Source organism: Lactuca virosa, chromosome 8 (assembly GCF_052849685.1).
Source record: "Lactuca virosa cultivar CGN04683 chromosome 8, Lactuca_virosa_CGN04683_v6, whole genome shotgun sequence".
Lineage (NCBI taxonomy): Eukaryota > Viridiplantae > Streptophyta > Magnoliopsida > Asterales > Asteraceae > Lactuca > Lactuca virosa.
The window spans coordinates 54270571-54288029 of record NC_136433.1 but is presented as its reverse complement, the minus strand read 5'-3'; the positions used below and the strand labels follow the sequence as shown (position 1 = coordinate 54288029).

The window sequence follows — 17459 nt, the reverse complement described above, 5'->3', positions numbered from 1 at the left end:
GTATGTAAGTGGACTTTCGGTCGAAGGCCCATGAAAGAGATTTGGGCCTAATTTGGAAAATTATGCCATAATTGGGTTGGAGTGATTATTTTGGAATTTGAGCTTTCGGACAATTTGATTGGGCCTAGGCTTTGGGCCAAGATGGGTAAAGGGTAAAAAGGTCCTTTACCCTAGTTTAGACTTTTAGTATGAATTGGGATCCAATTATTAATTACATGTTATTTGTGATTGATAGCGCGAGGATTTTAGCGGGCCAACAGCCAGAGACTTATCTGTGAGATTCAGCGGTGTGAGGTGAGTTTCCTCACCATGTTTAGCGGGTCGAAGGCACCAATGTCGGCCCATGATTTTGTTATGTTAGGATGCTAGATGTATGCATGACTCTTGCATGTGTTATGTACTTGTATGGTTACTGGGCGAGGCCCGATGACCATTTTGTATGCTATGTATATTTGTGATTATTTCATGTGTTGTGTGTTTATATGTTATATTTTTATATGTATGTCGGGCAGGGCCCGATGACTGACAGATCTGTATACCGAGCGGGGTTCGATGTCGGGCGGGGTCTGATGAAGGGCTGGGCCCATTATATGTTTATTTATGTATGAATGGTATGTGATATTTGGGGAACTCACTAAGCTTTGTGCTTACGGTTTTCAGTTTATTTTTTAGGTAATTCTTGTTCCAAAGGGAAGAGCTCGAAATGATTGCAGAGCGCACACCACTCGATTCCGCATTTTGTGTTTTACTCTTATGATTGTTGATGTATTGATACAATTTGTTTACCTTGGTTCTATGACATTGATATGGTTTACTATTTGATTAATCTAAAAATGAAAAAATTTCGGGTCTTATTTTTGGGACGTTACATTATGTTAGATAATAAGTTTAACCACTATAGTATCTACTAACTTCATTTGTGTAGACTATCTTAAATGATTGTTTAGGATGAAGTTTCTACTAATCCCACCAATTGTCATTCTAGAAGACATATACTTAGAAAGTTCTTTTTCTAAGTGGGAGTAATATGGAACTTTAAGAGCTAAAGAACCATAAGCTAAATGCATCATAGTTTGGAACTAGAAAGTTTTTCAACTATTAATTATGTTCAATAGTTTATCAGAAATTAATAGAACACATAGAGATGTATTCATGTATGAAAATCTTTCCAGATTTAATTTTCCTCGATATATTACAAATACAAAGAGTAAGTGAGTTTTCAAAGGAGAAAACATACATGAATGAAAGAAAGTTGTGTTTAAAAGAAAGTTGTTCTTGCAAGAACTACATCGATATTCCTAATCTGCAGAGGATTTGAAAGGAAGCTGTGTTTAAGCTGTTACACATATGCTAAACTTCGAAATAGATTGAGATCATTTCCAATCACAATCGGATGTGTCCTTATTTTAAATGAGGAGAAAGATTACATGGATAGTATTTCCATATAGATTTTAATTATAGTTACACATCAAAGTTAGAATACATTGTGGTTTGGAGACCACATATTAGGATGTTTAATGTTTAGTTCATTTATGACTGTGAGTGATCCCATTATGCAAGTATTGGTATCTAAGTCATATTTAAGAATCTAATACATTCTCAGTAGTTTTTTCTATGTATGAGTTATATATCTAAAACTGAAAATGTTTGTATTCACAAAGTTTATACAAATCAAGTTTGTCGAATCTACTTAACAAAGTTCCTTCATTAGTTAAAGCATGAAAGTCATGTTGGTGCTATAGGACCTTGTTGTCCTAAGTATATGTATTTGATTGAAATTTGGTATTTAGATATTGGAACAATGCAAGCAACATATATTTTAATGAGTTGATATATTGGATATAGTCTTTCATTAAATAATTATTGTGTTCTATATTAGCATGTTTAATCCTTAAGTAACTTGGTTATTCTAAATGTCCATAGTCATTCATAGTTGTGGGAACATCTATGAGGTAAGACTAATATGAATGGATTGGTTGATTTTCATGGAGATGAAAATAGCAAGAACTGCTACCGACTTCATAGGTACTTGATTAGGAGAATAAGTATTGGACCTAACCCACATCAATATCACTTTGTGGATCGTAGTGCTAAGTGATGTTTGATAAAAGGTAGTATCTTTGTATTCTTCGACTTGAGATGCATATTTGGGACTTGAAGTGTAGAAATTTTAGTACTTTGACATGGTTTAACGTTGTTCTGTAAAAGGCATTCATAAGGGCCATCGTTGGGTATGACATGAACTACATGATGGGCGTATGTAGTCAAAAGGGGATTTGTTCCTCTTATTCTTTGAGAGTTAGACATCTAAGGGCTTACTAAAGGTTGAACACTAAATAAAAGTGATCGCGATCCATATCTTATGTTCAACATGATGTCTGAGACAATGGAATAACTGATACTGCACCTTTAGTAATAATTATAGCTTAGAGCTCCTGTAATTGGTTGTTGATAAGATGACACCCTTCATGTGTTGTTAGAGACACTAACCCGTTACTAGACGCTAGCTACTGTCTATGCCAGTCTGTAATGAATCTTGTGCAAGTGGGAGATTGTTAGATCTTGTAACGCCCGTGTTTCTAGGATAGGCATTAATGATGATGAAATAGTCTTGGTCAACCTTTGTAACTCATTTTGAAGAAATGAAGAGGAATTATGTGATTATTATGTGAATTATGTGTTTTATGCTTAATTATTAGGATTTAATTAATTAAGAATAAAAATGAGCGTCGAAAATAAATATTAGATAAAGCTGATATCTATTAAGAAAGTGGTAGTGGTCGTGACAAGGATTTCGGATATATAAAGAATACCGAAATCCGAGTTATAACGAAGAAGTTATGACCTATCGAAGTTTCGCGACAAAACCGGCACGGCGCCGAATGACGTAAAAAGTGAGTTTTTGATAAACTACTTTTTAGCCTTGGTGATCTAAATGAAAGTCGTAGTGTTAGTTAAACCGAGAGTATGTATAAAAAGAACGCCCAAATCTGACTTCGTATGACGAAGTTATGATTTTTCTAAGTTTCAGCTTAGCAGTAGACATCTAAAAACTCGAATTTTAGATCGAGTGATTTTTAGCCGACACGACCTAAAAGAGAATCGAAGGTCTCGTCAATAATAGTACAACGGTAAAAAGACCGACGAAAACGGACGTCGGATGAAGAAGTTATGAATTTTTAACGGATTTCCTGTCCCGGTCTGTTTAAAATAATAATATTAAAATTAATTTAGCCGACGAAGTCTAAACAAAAGTTGTAGAGCGTAATTTTACCTACGCGTGCATATAAATAACGTCAAAAACGGAGCCCGTATAAGAAAGTTATGAATTTTAGAAGTTTTGGCTAAATAATCGAGAAAAACACGAAATCCGAGAAATTTCGCATGGTCCGGAATAGGCCACGTCACCCTCACTCGTAGCATGCCACGTGTCCGAATTGCTGAGTCATCCGAGGCCAGCTGGCGAGGCGTGTCGCACCATCCTCGCACCGAAGGCTCGGCCAATCAGAAGCCGCCCCGCGCCTTCTCCGTGTCCGATCTCGGTGAGTCAGCAGACGCGTGTCCGAAGCAGGTGAGTCATCCGAAGCGCTGGACCAATCCGAAGACAACGCGTGTCTCCTTCTCCTTGCTTCGGGTCCGAGGCTCGCCCCTATAAATAGAAGGGTGCGAGACCTCCCGAGTAACTATGGAAATTTGCCATTTTTCACCCCTAATTTCATATTTTAGCTATTTCCACTTCCCCCAAAGCCCCAGTATCATACCAAACACCCGAAACACGTCCCAAAGAGCCCGAAGATCCCGAGAAATTTATCTTTACGGTTTTGAAGCCCAACCCTCGCAGAGCCCGGTTTCTCAATAAAACTCCCGGTTTTATTAGAAACGATTGTTTTAGGAAACGAAGTGCTGCCCGATTATCGTTAAATCATGTGAGTGTATAGTCACTTTTATCTTACACATAGATATGAAGTATTTTATATAAAATACGTGCTATGTGAATATATATTGTTTGTTTATTTGAGATGGATGTTAAATGAATGATTTATACAGGTTTTTAAATAATTTAAACTGTATATGTATTTTTTTTATCTACAAAAATGTTGGGTAAAACATGGGTAGATGAAATAGTTGGTATGTGATGAAAGATGAGTTGGATAAATGAGATGATCGGTGATATAGATCATGAGATAAGGGTGAGTGGTGAAATATGAGAGAAGCACTTACCCAAACGTTGGCCCCCGTCATTCAACGGAGTATGGATGACAACCATGGACTATTCTAGATGATATGTGGAACACTAGCAGGCTCGCAACCTGTAGGTGTGTGAACTATATGTTCATCAGTTGTACTCTAAAAACCCATTGACATGTATTGCAGGGGGATTCCCGTGAATAATAATGTCGATAAATAAGAGCTATAGACTTAGCATATGTTGTATAAACCCTGACAGCTATGGACTTAGTGCATGTTGTATAAACCCTGGCGACGATGTGACTTCGTGCCTATTCCTTTGGTTACCTTGGCAGTTATGGACTTAGTGTCTGTTGTATAAACCCTGGCGACGATGTGACTTCGTGCCTATTCCTTAGGATGAATCCTTAAGAATGAGTGATAGTTGATTCTTAGGGTAAATCCTTAAGAAATAAATAAGATAATGGGGTTGGGTAATTTGGTTCATTGTTTGATGTTTAAGCATAATAAATTTATTTATTGTGGGTTGAAAACCCTATATGCTCACCAGGCTTCCAAGCCTGACCCACTCAGCTTTTTATATTACAGGTAGTGGACCCCGAGCATAGTCGGATGATGATGAGAGATTTTTGGATTATAGGCTAGTAGTTGTAAATAACTGTTGTAAGGCTTATAATGTATTGTTTATGTTTTTGATCTGTATCGGAACAAGACATCCCGAGGTTTTGATATAAAATGAAAATATATATTTCTTAAAGAAAGGTTTTGATAAATTTTTATCATGTTTTGTTTTGGGAACAAATTCCGCAACATCTTTTAAAAGGATTACTCTGATTTTATTTTAAAAGCATAAATTAAATCGGTCTTTTCTGGCCGAGAAATTAGGGGATGTCACAGATTTATATGTTCAATAATCATTATTGAGTGATATTGATAATAACATTTGATCCTATAGGGTCACACCTTTACCAAGTTGACACATTTTGTATATTTATTATTAATATGATTATTAATAAATAATATCAACTCTTGTATTTAATTAGGGAATAATTATTACTTTTTATGAAAATAATAATTAAAGAGAGCATAACTAGTTATTATATAATATGATATGATTTAATAAGTCGTGTACAAAGTTTTGGACACTTTGGCTAACCTTATACTCATTAACTAGTTACCATTATCTAATTAGTTTAATTAGAAAATAATTTTGTCTTATTTTGAAGACCATGACCAAAAATATAGAGGCATGAGAGGTTGCTTGTCAACTTCCCTCCTCTTGTTCCCCATGCTTGCTTTAGTAACCAATACTTTATGTTTAAATAATCAGCAGACTTTACTTTGCATGGGGGTATTTAAAGAAGTGTATTGCATGAGTTTTTGGCTAGTTTTTTGCTCCTTCCTACATGATGGCCGAAACTATCTATACTCTCCCTCTTCTTCTTGTCTTTTGACGTATATTGAAGATTTGGTGCTTAGAAGTACTTCTCTTTTAGTACTTATTTGAGTTAAGAACTTAAAGGCTTACGAAGTACTTCATACAAGATGGGAACTAGCATTCCAATTGACTTAATCTTGATGGGGGATACTTGTAGAGAAGATCATCTTCTTTGATCTTTCTATCTTCATAAACACCCCAAAACCAAGTGAGTTCAAATACTACAAAGGTTGTCGTTCTAAAACAACATATGGTTGGTTTTAATATCATTATAAATGGATCCTTGATGGTTTGGTTTTGTTATAAACTCGAAAATAATATTGTTATTTTTAAAACTTTCGCTGCGTTTTTTTGGAAAAACTCTCTTATATTTTGTATCAAAACCCATCAGTTTTGGTTTGTTTTAAAGAAGGGGGCGGGGAGTCTTCATCGACGTTTTTTACGTGCAACTATTCCGCGTGGTGTTTAACCATCCCACGTTTTTTCATAGGGAAAAGCTTTCTGATTACTAAGCCTTTGATACTCGTTTTGTGCATCTTTTAAAACATCGACATAGATATCCCACTAGCCAGACTGTTCAACTTACAATTGTAAATACAGTTGAAATCTTTACATTTCTTTTGAAGGTCTTTCCATTTTGAGTTCACTTGGTGTCGTGTCTGATCCGAAACTCCCAGTTGAGCATTAAAATGTTCTGGAACTTGCTCCCACAATGCATCCAACCTTTGTTGACATCCGTGTTGCTTATCTTTATAAACATCGACATATCCCCTAGCCAAAATCACATCTTCCTTTTCCAACCATTTCTTTGACTTTAGGTGCTTTATGTAGTCGCGTTTGTTCTCAACAACGGGTTGATGCTCCTCACTTCCTTGTTCATTTCCTTCGGGAGTGGGGTCTTCACTAGAATTGTCAAATTCTAAGTTGTGAGCCCCGTCTCCTCGTATTCATCATTTGGGCGGTACCGCCAGTACCGTATTAGCTGACGGAGTCCGCCAAAGACCTCTCAGGCTGTCCCACCTTTTTTCGTATTCGTCATCTCACAAATATACTGTCTTACTACTTTTATATTCTCCATTTGCCATGAATTTTTTCTTTCAAAAGATAAAATTTAATGTAAAGAAAACATTATATAAGAAGTTAGTGAGAGACATGACATAATATAAACCATTAGCCGCCGGTTACAAAACCATGCATATGTAGTGTTAATTTAGCAAAAATAAGACCCAGATGTTAAGGAGTGCGTGTACATTAAACCAAAGTCGAACCAAAGTCGAGTGGTACAGATGAATCAATGTTAATTAATGTCATGTTCATGTTTTTTTAATTACAACTTGTCCTCCCCCTCTCTCATTTAATCTTCACCTCCCCTATTCTCTCTCCAACGTCTTCCCATTTCCAATCGCCATGCGGGAACAAGTCTCTCTCTCTCTCTCTCTCTCTCTCTCTCTCTCTCTCTCTCTCTCTCTCTCTCTCTCTCACACACACACACACACACACACACACACAATCACATGAACAATTTTGTTTGATGCTAACAATATTTTGTTGTATTGAAGGTTATGTGGCCAAGATTGGTAGCAAGTAAGATAATAAGCAAAAAGTTGGCTACCAGCAACTTTGTGGCCGACTTCCCCAGAAGCCCAGAATCTTGCCTTCATCTTCCAACATCGGATCATGATCCGGTGGCACCGGTCATCTTGCCCGTGAACCAAACGACACAAAACTATAAGTATAATTAAACCCATTTAATTCCATTAATATATATCATTTCTTTTAATTAGGAACTAATGATCAGGCAATTATATTAATGCTATCGTTCTTTCTTTTTTTCCTTTCATCTGAAGTATTTTCGTTAGTACGTGGAATGTTGGAGGTGTAACTCCCACGGAAGACTTGAATATCGACCATCTTTTGGACACAAACAACACTTGCTGTCATATATATGTTCTTGGGTGATTATTTGTTCTCAATAAAAAAGAAAAAAATGTCGTAATTATTATTCAAGTTCCATTGGAATCTGTAACGAACATACGTTAACGATTGGATGCGTGTAATCATTTTAAGGTTTCAAGAAGTGGTTCCTCTAAAAGCCTCTAATGTTCTTGGGTTGGAGAAGAAAAACGTTTCAACCAAGTGGAATTCTTTGATCGAAAGAACCCTAAACAAGAAATCAAGAACAAACGACTTGGGCTTGAAGGCTACCAAATCAAATAGTGAGAGCAGCGATTTGCAAGACGATTTCCGATGTCTCATAAGCAAACGAATGGTCGGTTTGCTAATATCGGTTTGGGTTCGTACGGATCTTTATCCACTTTTTCAAAACAGCAACGTATCATGCATAGGCTGTGGCATCATGGGCTGCTTAGGAAACAAGGTATCATTTTGATCAAAAACTTTCTTTTATTTCTTATATTGTTTATAAGTTCTAAAAAGATTAGGGTTTCTTACATTGTAGGGTTCAGTGTCGGTTCGTTTTCAATTACACCAGACAAGCTTTTGTTTCGTATGTAGCCATCTTGCATCCGGAGGTGGAGAAGGCGATGAACGAAATAGAAATACCGATGCCACTGAAATATTTTCACGTACAAGTTTCCCGACAACTAAAGGGCCCAAAAGAATACTAGATCATGAGTACGTACGTTTTGATTTGATTTATTTCACGATACTAAATTTACATATGGATTTAAGTAGGTATATAAGATAATAAAATATTACTTTTATGATCAAGTTGTTGTATGGGTAATAAAATATTAAAGAAATTAACCAATCATCGTAGCTTAATGTTTATATAGATTAATCAAATAAAATGCCGGTCTTATAATTAATTAAAATTATTGGGGTCTTGATTAAGATATGTATATATATAGTAGCTCTACTTGTAAAATATCTACGAAAACAATCCTTATTATTATTTCAATAATATTATTATTAATTGCTGTTATTAAATTTAACTCATAAATATTTTCTTTATTTGTCGCTTAAAATTAAACAAATTCTTGGATCAAAGACAAAGTCAAAGTCATTAGGTGTCCATCTTTTAAAAAATTTATCATCTTTTCCGGATTTGGTCGGTTACCTTTGATCAGCTTCTCAGATCATAGACTATTACCTTAACGTCTTTATTTTCCTACAAACTTTTCATTCTGTTGGATATTTCAGGTAAAACGATATACTAAACCACTTGTTAAATCAAAAGCATAACAAAAGCTGCATTTTTCTACAAGAAAAGTATAAATATATAGAATATTAACATATATGCTTGGATGATGGTAGTCGGGTGGTTTTGCTTGGAGACTTGAATTACCGGATTTCGTTACTAGAAAAAGAAACAAGGTCATTGGTGAATAAAAAGGCTTGGAATAGGCTTCTTGAACATGATCAGGTAATAAAAAAACAACCTTTATTGTTTTTCAATACAAAAACTTAAGTCTTTCAAATTAAATTCGTATTTATGGGAACTGAAATTTTGAAGCTACGAATGGAACTCATGGATGGTCAATTTAGAGCATGGCACGAAGGAACAATCGATTTTGCTCCTACTTATAAATATCTTCCCAATTCTGATGAATATTTTGGCAAGAATGATGAAACAAAACGTGCTCCTGCATGGTAATTAATTAAATCCTTTTATATCATTCATTAATAACATCCGCTTCTTTGGTTTGTATAATTTCAAATACTATAAACAGATTATGAATATATGGCAGGTGTGACAGGATAATATGGACTGGGGATGAACTAAAGCAGATACTATATGCTAGAGACGAATCCAAATTGTCTGATCATCGGCCAGTGAAGGCGATATTTTCTACCCAAGTTAAAGTCTTAAGATAGAATATCAAAACCTTTGCATTTCACATAGGTTTGATCAAGTCTCAACAATTTTAAAATTTTTATAGTCAAGAAAATACCAGACTAAATGTGGCCGATTGAGCTTGTAAATTATATATATATATATATATATATATATATATATATATATATATATATATATATATATGATGTGTGTGTATATTTTTTTTTTAAAGGAAGAATTGTAAACATTTTGTAGCATTTATGTAAGGTTCGTCTTGATCCATGGACAGTGATTCCATACTAGGATGAATGATGCTTTGCATGTATTCGATTATATTAGTATATTCATATATCTCATGTCTATGTTCCCACGGCAGGTTTGATTGGTTCGATGTTGATTAATAAACCCTTTAACTATTTTTCAAATTATCCAATAGAAATTGATGTTTTTTAAATAGGGTGTGGTCACAACCTAGGAGTAATATTTTGTAGGATTGCTCATCACTTTCGTGAGTGCGGCTAAATATTATTAAAACTAGCACTAGCAAACATGAAGGGTAATTATAAAGAAAAGAGTTATAGCTTAGTTTTGTAACCAAGACACTCACTTGGCTTTTATTTTTTAAAAGACACTCGGTTAACTTTAGAAGCGAAGCCTATGACAAAAGTAATTAAAGGGAACAATCAACAACCACATCAAAAGAGATGTCCCTTCTAAATTTCAAGGAACCTAACCCGGCCATTGGAATTACGGATCAATGTCATAGCACTCACAGAGTCACCATCACAAAATAGTCACATGTCATATATTCTTGATCCAACTCCTTCTCCTATTGTTTCCGAGACCACATATGTTTAAAGACATTATATTCATTTTTCTACTTCATTCAAATCAATACTATTGATCAAGTTCGTTAAATACGATTTGCACCCAGTCATATATATCATGACCCAAAACGTTTCCAATTTCAACATTTAGCATTTTTAATTATAGAAAACTCATTTCTTTCTTTGCATACAAGTGTATTAGATATGGTTTTACCTAGGGTTGGAATTAGTATGGTACCAATTTGTTTTTACCTAAACCGTGTACCGTACCAACTAGAATTTGTATAAAAAATTTGTTACCGCTATCATACCAACTATACTTGGTAGTTGGTACTCATATATTTGGCTACCAATAAGTTTGGTTCGTACAAACTGATAATGGTATATACCAATTTCTTTTAATTTTCAATTGTAAGATTTAAAAATAAACAAAGACATTGGGTAATTTTGACGTTTAGTAAATAAATTAGTTACATAGTTCTTTTAATTTACAAAAGAATTCTATTGAAGTAACGCTAAAGTAACGTTCTGATTTTGTGCTTTAACGTGATAATAACTATTGATTAAGGTAACAAAATAACTTATATAATGCTCTTAAAACTTGTTGTGATATGTTAGAGAGGATTGAGTTGGAACTGTAGGGGAGGTTCGTGCAGATATCTTCTCATGTTATCACAATGGAAAAGAGAGAGAGAGAGAGAGAGAGAGAGAGAGAGAGAGAGAGATAGATAGATAGATAGATAGATAGATAGAGAGTGAGAGAGAGAGAGAGAGATGTCCGTTAGTCGACGTCCGGGAGGAGATCCCAGGACGAAGCACCGACGATCAAGTCAGTATGAGATTTGAGAGAGATTATAGAAGATTTATAGGAAAGAGAGAATTTTGTCCCCTTCTTCGTGATGAAGAAGGATCCTTTTATACATGTTCAAGAGGCGTGTCCCTCAGCTGATTCAGTTGAGGATTCCCGCGTGAGGCGCGACGTGGCGGACCAAGATTGGAGGGTCCTCCGTCACGTCTTTTGCCTCATTCCCTCATTGGCTAGAAGGAGATCTTCTAAACGTTTACGAAGATCGTGGATATCGTCTTATGGGCGAGTGGGACTCTCTGATTGGTCCCACGTCTGCCGGGATATAATTTCCTGGAGAAGGGGTTAAGGCGCGGCTCTGCACCTTAACCGCCATATCAGCGCTCTTCGCGTTCGCGAAGGCCCGGACTTGGCTTTAGACTAGGTTCTGACCAGGCCAAGCTCGGTGTTAGTTTGACTTCTTTTTTGACGTTCCCCTGAGGGATACGTTTTGTAGGTGTATGCGTCGGCTTGACAACGTCGCCGTTCGAGCCTATATTTCAACACGTGTATGCCTGGGATTAGTTCTATCATTTGACAGGCCTTAGGCAGCGCCGTTAATGTGTGTCAGATCCATCGTGAGACGGTTCGTAACGCTAGTTTTTTCTTTAAAACCCCCCTTTCCCAAGACCTTTCATCCTTACCTTATTTCTTCACTTTCGTTGTATCTATCTAGGCATTTCGAGAATTTTTCTTTTCGATCGCTTATTTTTTCTCGATAATGGACTGTTACGGTAAAGTCCCTACTGCTGAGGAGTTCCAATTTCTGTAAGACCGTTTCGGCTTCTTGCCGGAGCATGGTGTAATGATTCCGGCAAAGGGGGTATCGATCTACGATTGCCCTCAAGAGAAGGTGGGAGTTTCGATCCCTCTATTCGAAGCGGGGTTACGCTTGCTGACATCCGACGAGTTGACCCCGAGTGTTGTCAATAAAATTGTCGGTTTTGAACTGATTTGTCGATCTTTGGGTTGTATACCCACCTTCTGGGTCTTCAGTTACTTGTTTTGTTCAACTACGAGTTCTGGTGTTCGTACTTTGGCGAAAAGGCGGGGAATTCATCAGTTAATCTTTGAACAAGATGCCCCGAATAAAATTGGCAGAGGCAATGGCTCTGGGTTAACCGGAGACTTGTGGGGCGTGGGTTTCACAAAACACGAGACTTTACTGACCGCCTTCCCAAATGTTCGGGAGCAACCTAACTGTCGGCAAACGACTAGGAAATATCACTGTTGTTGGGGAGAACTGGGAAGATTTTGTTCTTGTTGCGGCTGGTATGAGTGCCGCCTGGCGAGCTCGTGGGAAGATGGCGCAATTGTACTTTGTGATATGCGGTATCCACTCGTCTGCTTCTCCCCCCCTTTTTTTTTGAAAAAGGAGAAAAGGGGGTAGGAACAGGGTATCTTATGAGTCCTTATATTCAACTTTTATTTGCGCAGATGCTGAAGCCGAGATTTCTTTGGAGATGGCCCTGCGCGGTCATTATCGAGGTAGGATCTATCACCGGGAGATGATCTTGTGGAGGCTCTTCCCCTTCACGTGTCTCAAAAGTCGCATGCGAGAGTTTGCTGGATTGCCCTTGGTGGAAGGGGGAAATGCTGGTTCTAACGGGCCTGCTTCGCCTTCCCGGCCAGTGTTGGGGTTGTTTCCCCAGTTCGTTCGCCAGTTCCTGCTCCTTCTGGTTTGCCTGTGAGGGTAGAAGCAGGAAAAGGCAATGCTCCTATTCGGAAAAGGCAAAGTTTGTGCGTGGTGCTGTCGTCAAATGTTGAGACAGAATCCAATGATGCGGGTCTTCATCCTCGTAAAGCGCGTAAGACTGTATCTGTGGCCAGGCTTCTTGGCGATATCGGGGGTATCCTTGGAGATCGGTTTTCTGTGCCTGAGCAGAAAGAGATAGTAGTGGTGCCTAGTTCTCCGGAGGCGTCACCTACACCATTTTCTGGTTCACCCTTGGTTAATCTTGGTTTCGGATCTATGTCTGGGGGTGCGCCGAGTTCGCCTGGAGGTGCTTTTCAGCGCGAGAAGCCTTCCCTGGTTGACGAAACAGTAACTTCGTCTCACTCCGTATCTTTCGAGGCCTATTGTAACAACCCTTTATTTTTCAAGTCAATAAAAGTGAAGTCACATTTCAATCCTAGTTGCATGACATCATCTACAGCCTTGGAGGTATGTTTATAAGCCAATTACTAAACGTAGCTTGAATCCTAAGTTAATATAAGCTAATGTAAGTCATTATAAGTCAAAAGTTTAAGCTTTAATCCGTAAATAAACACCCTATATAAGGGTTTACGGTTTTAAGGAATTCAAATATGGAGATTTCGGTCCAATAATCTAGAACAAATAGGTTCACGGTTGGAAATCAATTCAAAATGGAGTTTTCGGTTTGACTTTGACCGGAAACTCTTTCTTTTCAAATGCCTTGGCCGCAAACTCCTTTCCCTTTGACTCAAAACCGTGAACCACTTCTTCATTTGACCTTAAGACCGAAATCAAGAGAGATTTCGGTCATGTAGGACCGAAAACATAAAGTTTAAGGCCCATTAAGGCCGAAAACCCCATGTATATATAGGTGTTTAGCCGTGAACCCAATTCATTTCTCAATTTCTCAACCGTAAACACTTCCATTTTGCTCTCAAAAGTTGTCAGAATCCTCTCAACTATCATACGAAATCTTCAAATCTTCAACCAAAACCCTTCAAATCTTCATAAGATCCTCAAGAACATTCATCTCATCTTCAAATCTTCATAGTTTCACCAAGAACACTAAGAACACACCGAGAACCCTCCCAAGCTCACGAAAACCCCTCTTGCACATCGAAAACGTCAAGGACTCCCCAAATAATTTTTGTAAGTATTCCTTACATAATTAAAGTGTTGTCTAACACTTTAATTATTATTTAAACCATTATTCAATCTACTATATAAATTAATATCTTATTAATTTAAATACGACGTCGGATATAATTATTTTTAGGATAACGCTATTCTCACGTACGCTATCACGGGGATCGTCTCTACAGTTTTGCTATCCGAACGCGAACATGCACTAGAGATGAGTTCATACCCATACGTTTTCACTATTTTCAATGTTTTTAGGGGGGGATACAAGTTAAACACAAGGACTCTTGGGTTATCATTCAAAAGATTCCAAACCGTTACAAACTATTTGCAATTGTTTCAAACCGATTTATCACTGCAAATATCAAAATATATTTATTATATATTTTAACCCTTTTGTAACATGCCGAGCAAAGGGGAACGTTATACAAATCTTTTAAATCTGTTTTATACACACTGATAAATTGCAAAGGTTTTCATTCATTACATAACATACATTTAAACTATAATAGGTATAGTTTGGGAAACACTACACTATTTTACAAGTACAAGAACACTATACAGAAACACGTATATAAACTATAATAGGTATAGTTTATGGAACACTACTCTATTCCACTATTTCAAGGATACACTACTAGAAATGATTATTTAAGTATAATTATTTTACATTACAAAGTACACTATTACAATGCAATTCATACAGTTTCAAGTACAAGAGAACATTAGTACACTACATGTAAACTAGTTAGTACAGGGTTGTGAGGCACTACTTCATTGTACCCATTTGGGTAAAGGTCTAAATCCTATAGGTTATAACCAGAGTCTCCTGGAGGGAGAGCGTGAATTTGTGTATACATCTATACGGGACTGACAATCTCGCACCTGAGCTGCTTGCAACAGCTAGGCCGACAGGCCTAGGGTGACAAATGTCATAACATTCTGACGCCTGAAGAACGTCGTAGAGATCACTAGGTCATATCAAGCATGGTTATATGAAACTCACAATAGTATAAACTAAAACATTTGTTTACGAGGTTAACCCTACTTCGAGGGTTTTATTTTAAATAATGAAACCACAGTACACTATTTTACACTACAGTTGGTGGATTCCAGGCTCTCATACAATAAGGTTTTCATACAAATACTACTACAATACACTACTTTTCCAGTACAGAGCACACTAGTATAACATACAATTTTCAAGAAACACATATGACATGGTTTTATTTATTAATAAGACTACAGTTCACTATTTCAGAGTACCGTTCACTATTTCAGAATACAGTAACTACATACATTTTGGTCTTAAGGCCTAAGACTATGTTTCATTCACTAAGAAAATATTGGATTTTGTGGAAGTACACTATAACATTTCTAAAGAACAAAGACAAGCTTTCCATCTCAATTACATACTTATGAACTCACCAACTTAAATGTTGATACACTTTCAAAACCACTTGTATTCTCAGGGAACCGGTAGACAGGTACACCCACAGGTTTTGAGAAGACGAAACTTATAGAGTCGCGTCTTTTATACTTTTGCTATACACTTTTGATGTCATACAAACTATGTATTGAACAGATGTAAATACTATATTTTATCAATGTAATGGTTGTGTTTGCTTTGATTACTATTATGAAATTGTTGTGATACTGTTCATGACGTCCTCCGCCCCTGAACGTTTCCGCCGTTCCGGTTTGGGGGTGTGGCACCTATGCTCCGGGCTGGGAAATTACTAGAGATTCCTTACTGTCGGAAGACACTACCGCCCAGGAGTGGAGTAGGTGCGCTCATCCTTCGGCTACAATGAGTTCCCTTGCGGTTCAATCAAGTGTTTGTATGGCTGGTGACCTTTGTTATGTCGCGGCCCAGACTTCTGCCCTTATGGTCGTTGCCGCCGACCGGGTTTGTCGTGCTGGTGCGAATGAGAGGTAGTTGAAAGTATTGCAGGGTGCCTTGGCAGGCATGAGGGAGGAAGTTCGTTATTCAGAGGCGGAGCGCCAAGTTCTTTCCGAGCAGGATTGCATTGTGGCCTGCAAGAAGGCCGCTTTGGAGGATCAAGTGGCCACTTTGGAGGACCGATCAGAACGACTTAAAGAACAAGTGAGTTCTCTTGTCTGGGAGAAAGATATGTTGGCGAGTGAGTTGGCCAGGTGCCAACGTCAACTGGCCCGTGCTCGTGTTGATGGTGCAGTCGCTCGAGGTAGTTTGCAATGGATGCTGGAGAAGGGGATGGTTCACATAATTGATAAAGTTATCGAGAGCGTGGCATTCGCCAACAGGATACAGGGTGTTCGTGAGGCCTGTGAGGCCCTTGACTTTGAAAAGGGGAAGCAACTAGGTGGTTGCTCCACAAGTTTCGGAGAACTTGGAGTCCCGGATCCTGGCCGTGTTGAGAAAAGGGCTAAAGAGGTGGATGCCGATATATCGTCCCTTGCTGAGATGGATTTCGCGGGCCTCTTTTGCTTGGGGAATCTGGATTATGATGGCTTCCGTCAGTTTTGTCGCAGGCCGAGTCCGGGAGGTTCTTCCTCAGACTCCGAAGGCTGATTTCTGTTTTGCCTTTTTGTTTGTTCTATAATGTAGTTGCCTTTCTATGTACTATGTGTATAGTAAAAAATGTTGGTTGTTAATAACCATAAACTGTGCATTTTGTTTTGTACTTGGCATGGAAGTGTTCTCTTCCGTTTTATTTTTGTATGTATACACGTATTTTGAATTGTCATGTGGTGTCTTTAAGGACAGGCTATATTACTCTAATTCGCTTCTGCACACTTCCTTGTTCTAGGGTTTGTGTTAATCGGCTAATGTGTGCTTCAGACGTCGCATAGCTGCTACTATCGAGCTATGCTCGCTGACTTGTATGTTTAGTTAGGCTTATTGTGTTAAGCCGTGAAATAGTAGTCACTGTTGTGGACTGTACTGTATGGTCTAGCTGCCAATATATAGGCCGAGATCGTCACCTCAAGACCTTTTACTGTTGTATTATCAAGGGAAAGGTTATAAATCTTTTAGAACCCCTTGTTTTGTGCCATTAATTGGAATTTGTATATTCTCAGCTCTGAGATGTTATTGGCACATTGTAGGTAAAGATTATGACTCTTTTGAGACCTACGGTTGCATCCTTGCATAGATTTTGCTCAAGTAGCGTAGGTGATCAGCCGTTGTTGCTACTTGGAAAATATGCACAACCTCTATACTTTGTGTTTTTGCAATACAGAATTCTGGACGGCTCTTTCAAAATGCAAATTATATTATTTCTAGAAAGAAAAAGAAAAACATGAGACAATAGACCCTGAATGTCTAAGTGTCAGGGTGTATGCTCGATTTTCGCTTTGGCACCTTGAGTATGGTTATCCTGTGCGGAGTTTGACCATACTCCTTTTTCTAGGCCTCCACTTTATTTTTGATTGAATGCTCTGCTATGGCTATCTCATTACGACTGAGCCTCATATGTTGCAAGTGCGACTTGATAGGTTGGGGTTTCCTCTTGTCTCCACCAATGGTGCCCAGCGTGAGAGAG

At 37.7% G+C, this 17459-nt stretch overlaps 1 protein-coding gene across 1 annotated transcript; it reads left to right on the top strand.

The window, feature by feature from the left end:
• The first annotated feature begins 6964 nt into the window (after window positions 1-6964).
• LOC145133092 (type IV inositol polyphosphate 5-phosphatase 9-like) lies at window positions 6965-9552 on the top strand. Its single transcript, XM_079068029.1, has 8 exons — window positions 6965-7045; window positions 7186-7358; window positions 7474-7581; window positions 7694-8003; window positions 8085-8260; window positions 8903-9011; window positions 9102-9238; window positions 9337-9552. The coding sequence occupies exons 1-8, from the start codon at window positions 7034-7036 to the stop codon at window positions 9461-9463; spliced, it is 1152 nt and encodes a 383-aa protein (XP_078924155.1). The 5' UTR covers window positions 6965-7033; the 3' UTR covers window positions 9464-9552.
• The last annotated feature ends 7907 nt before the right edge of the window (window positions 9553-17459 follow it).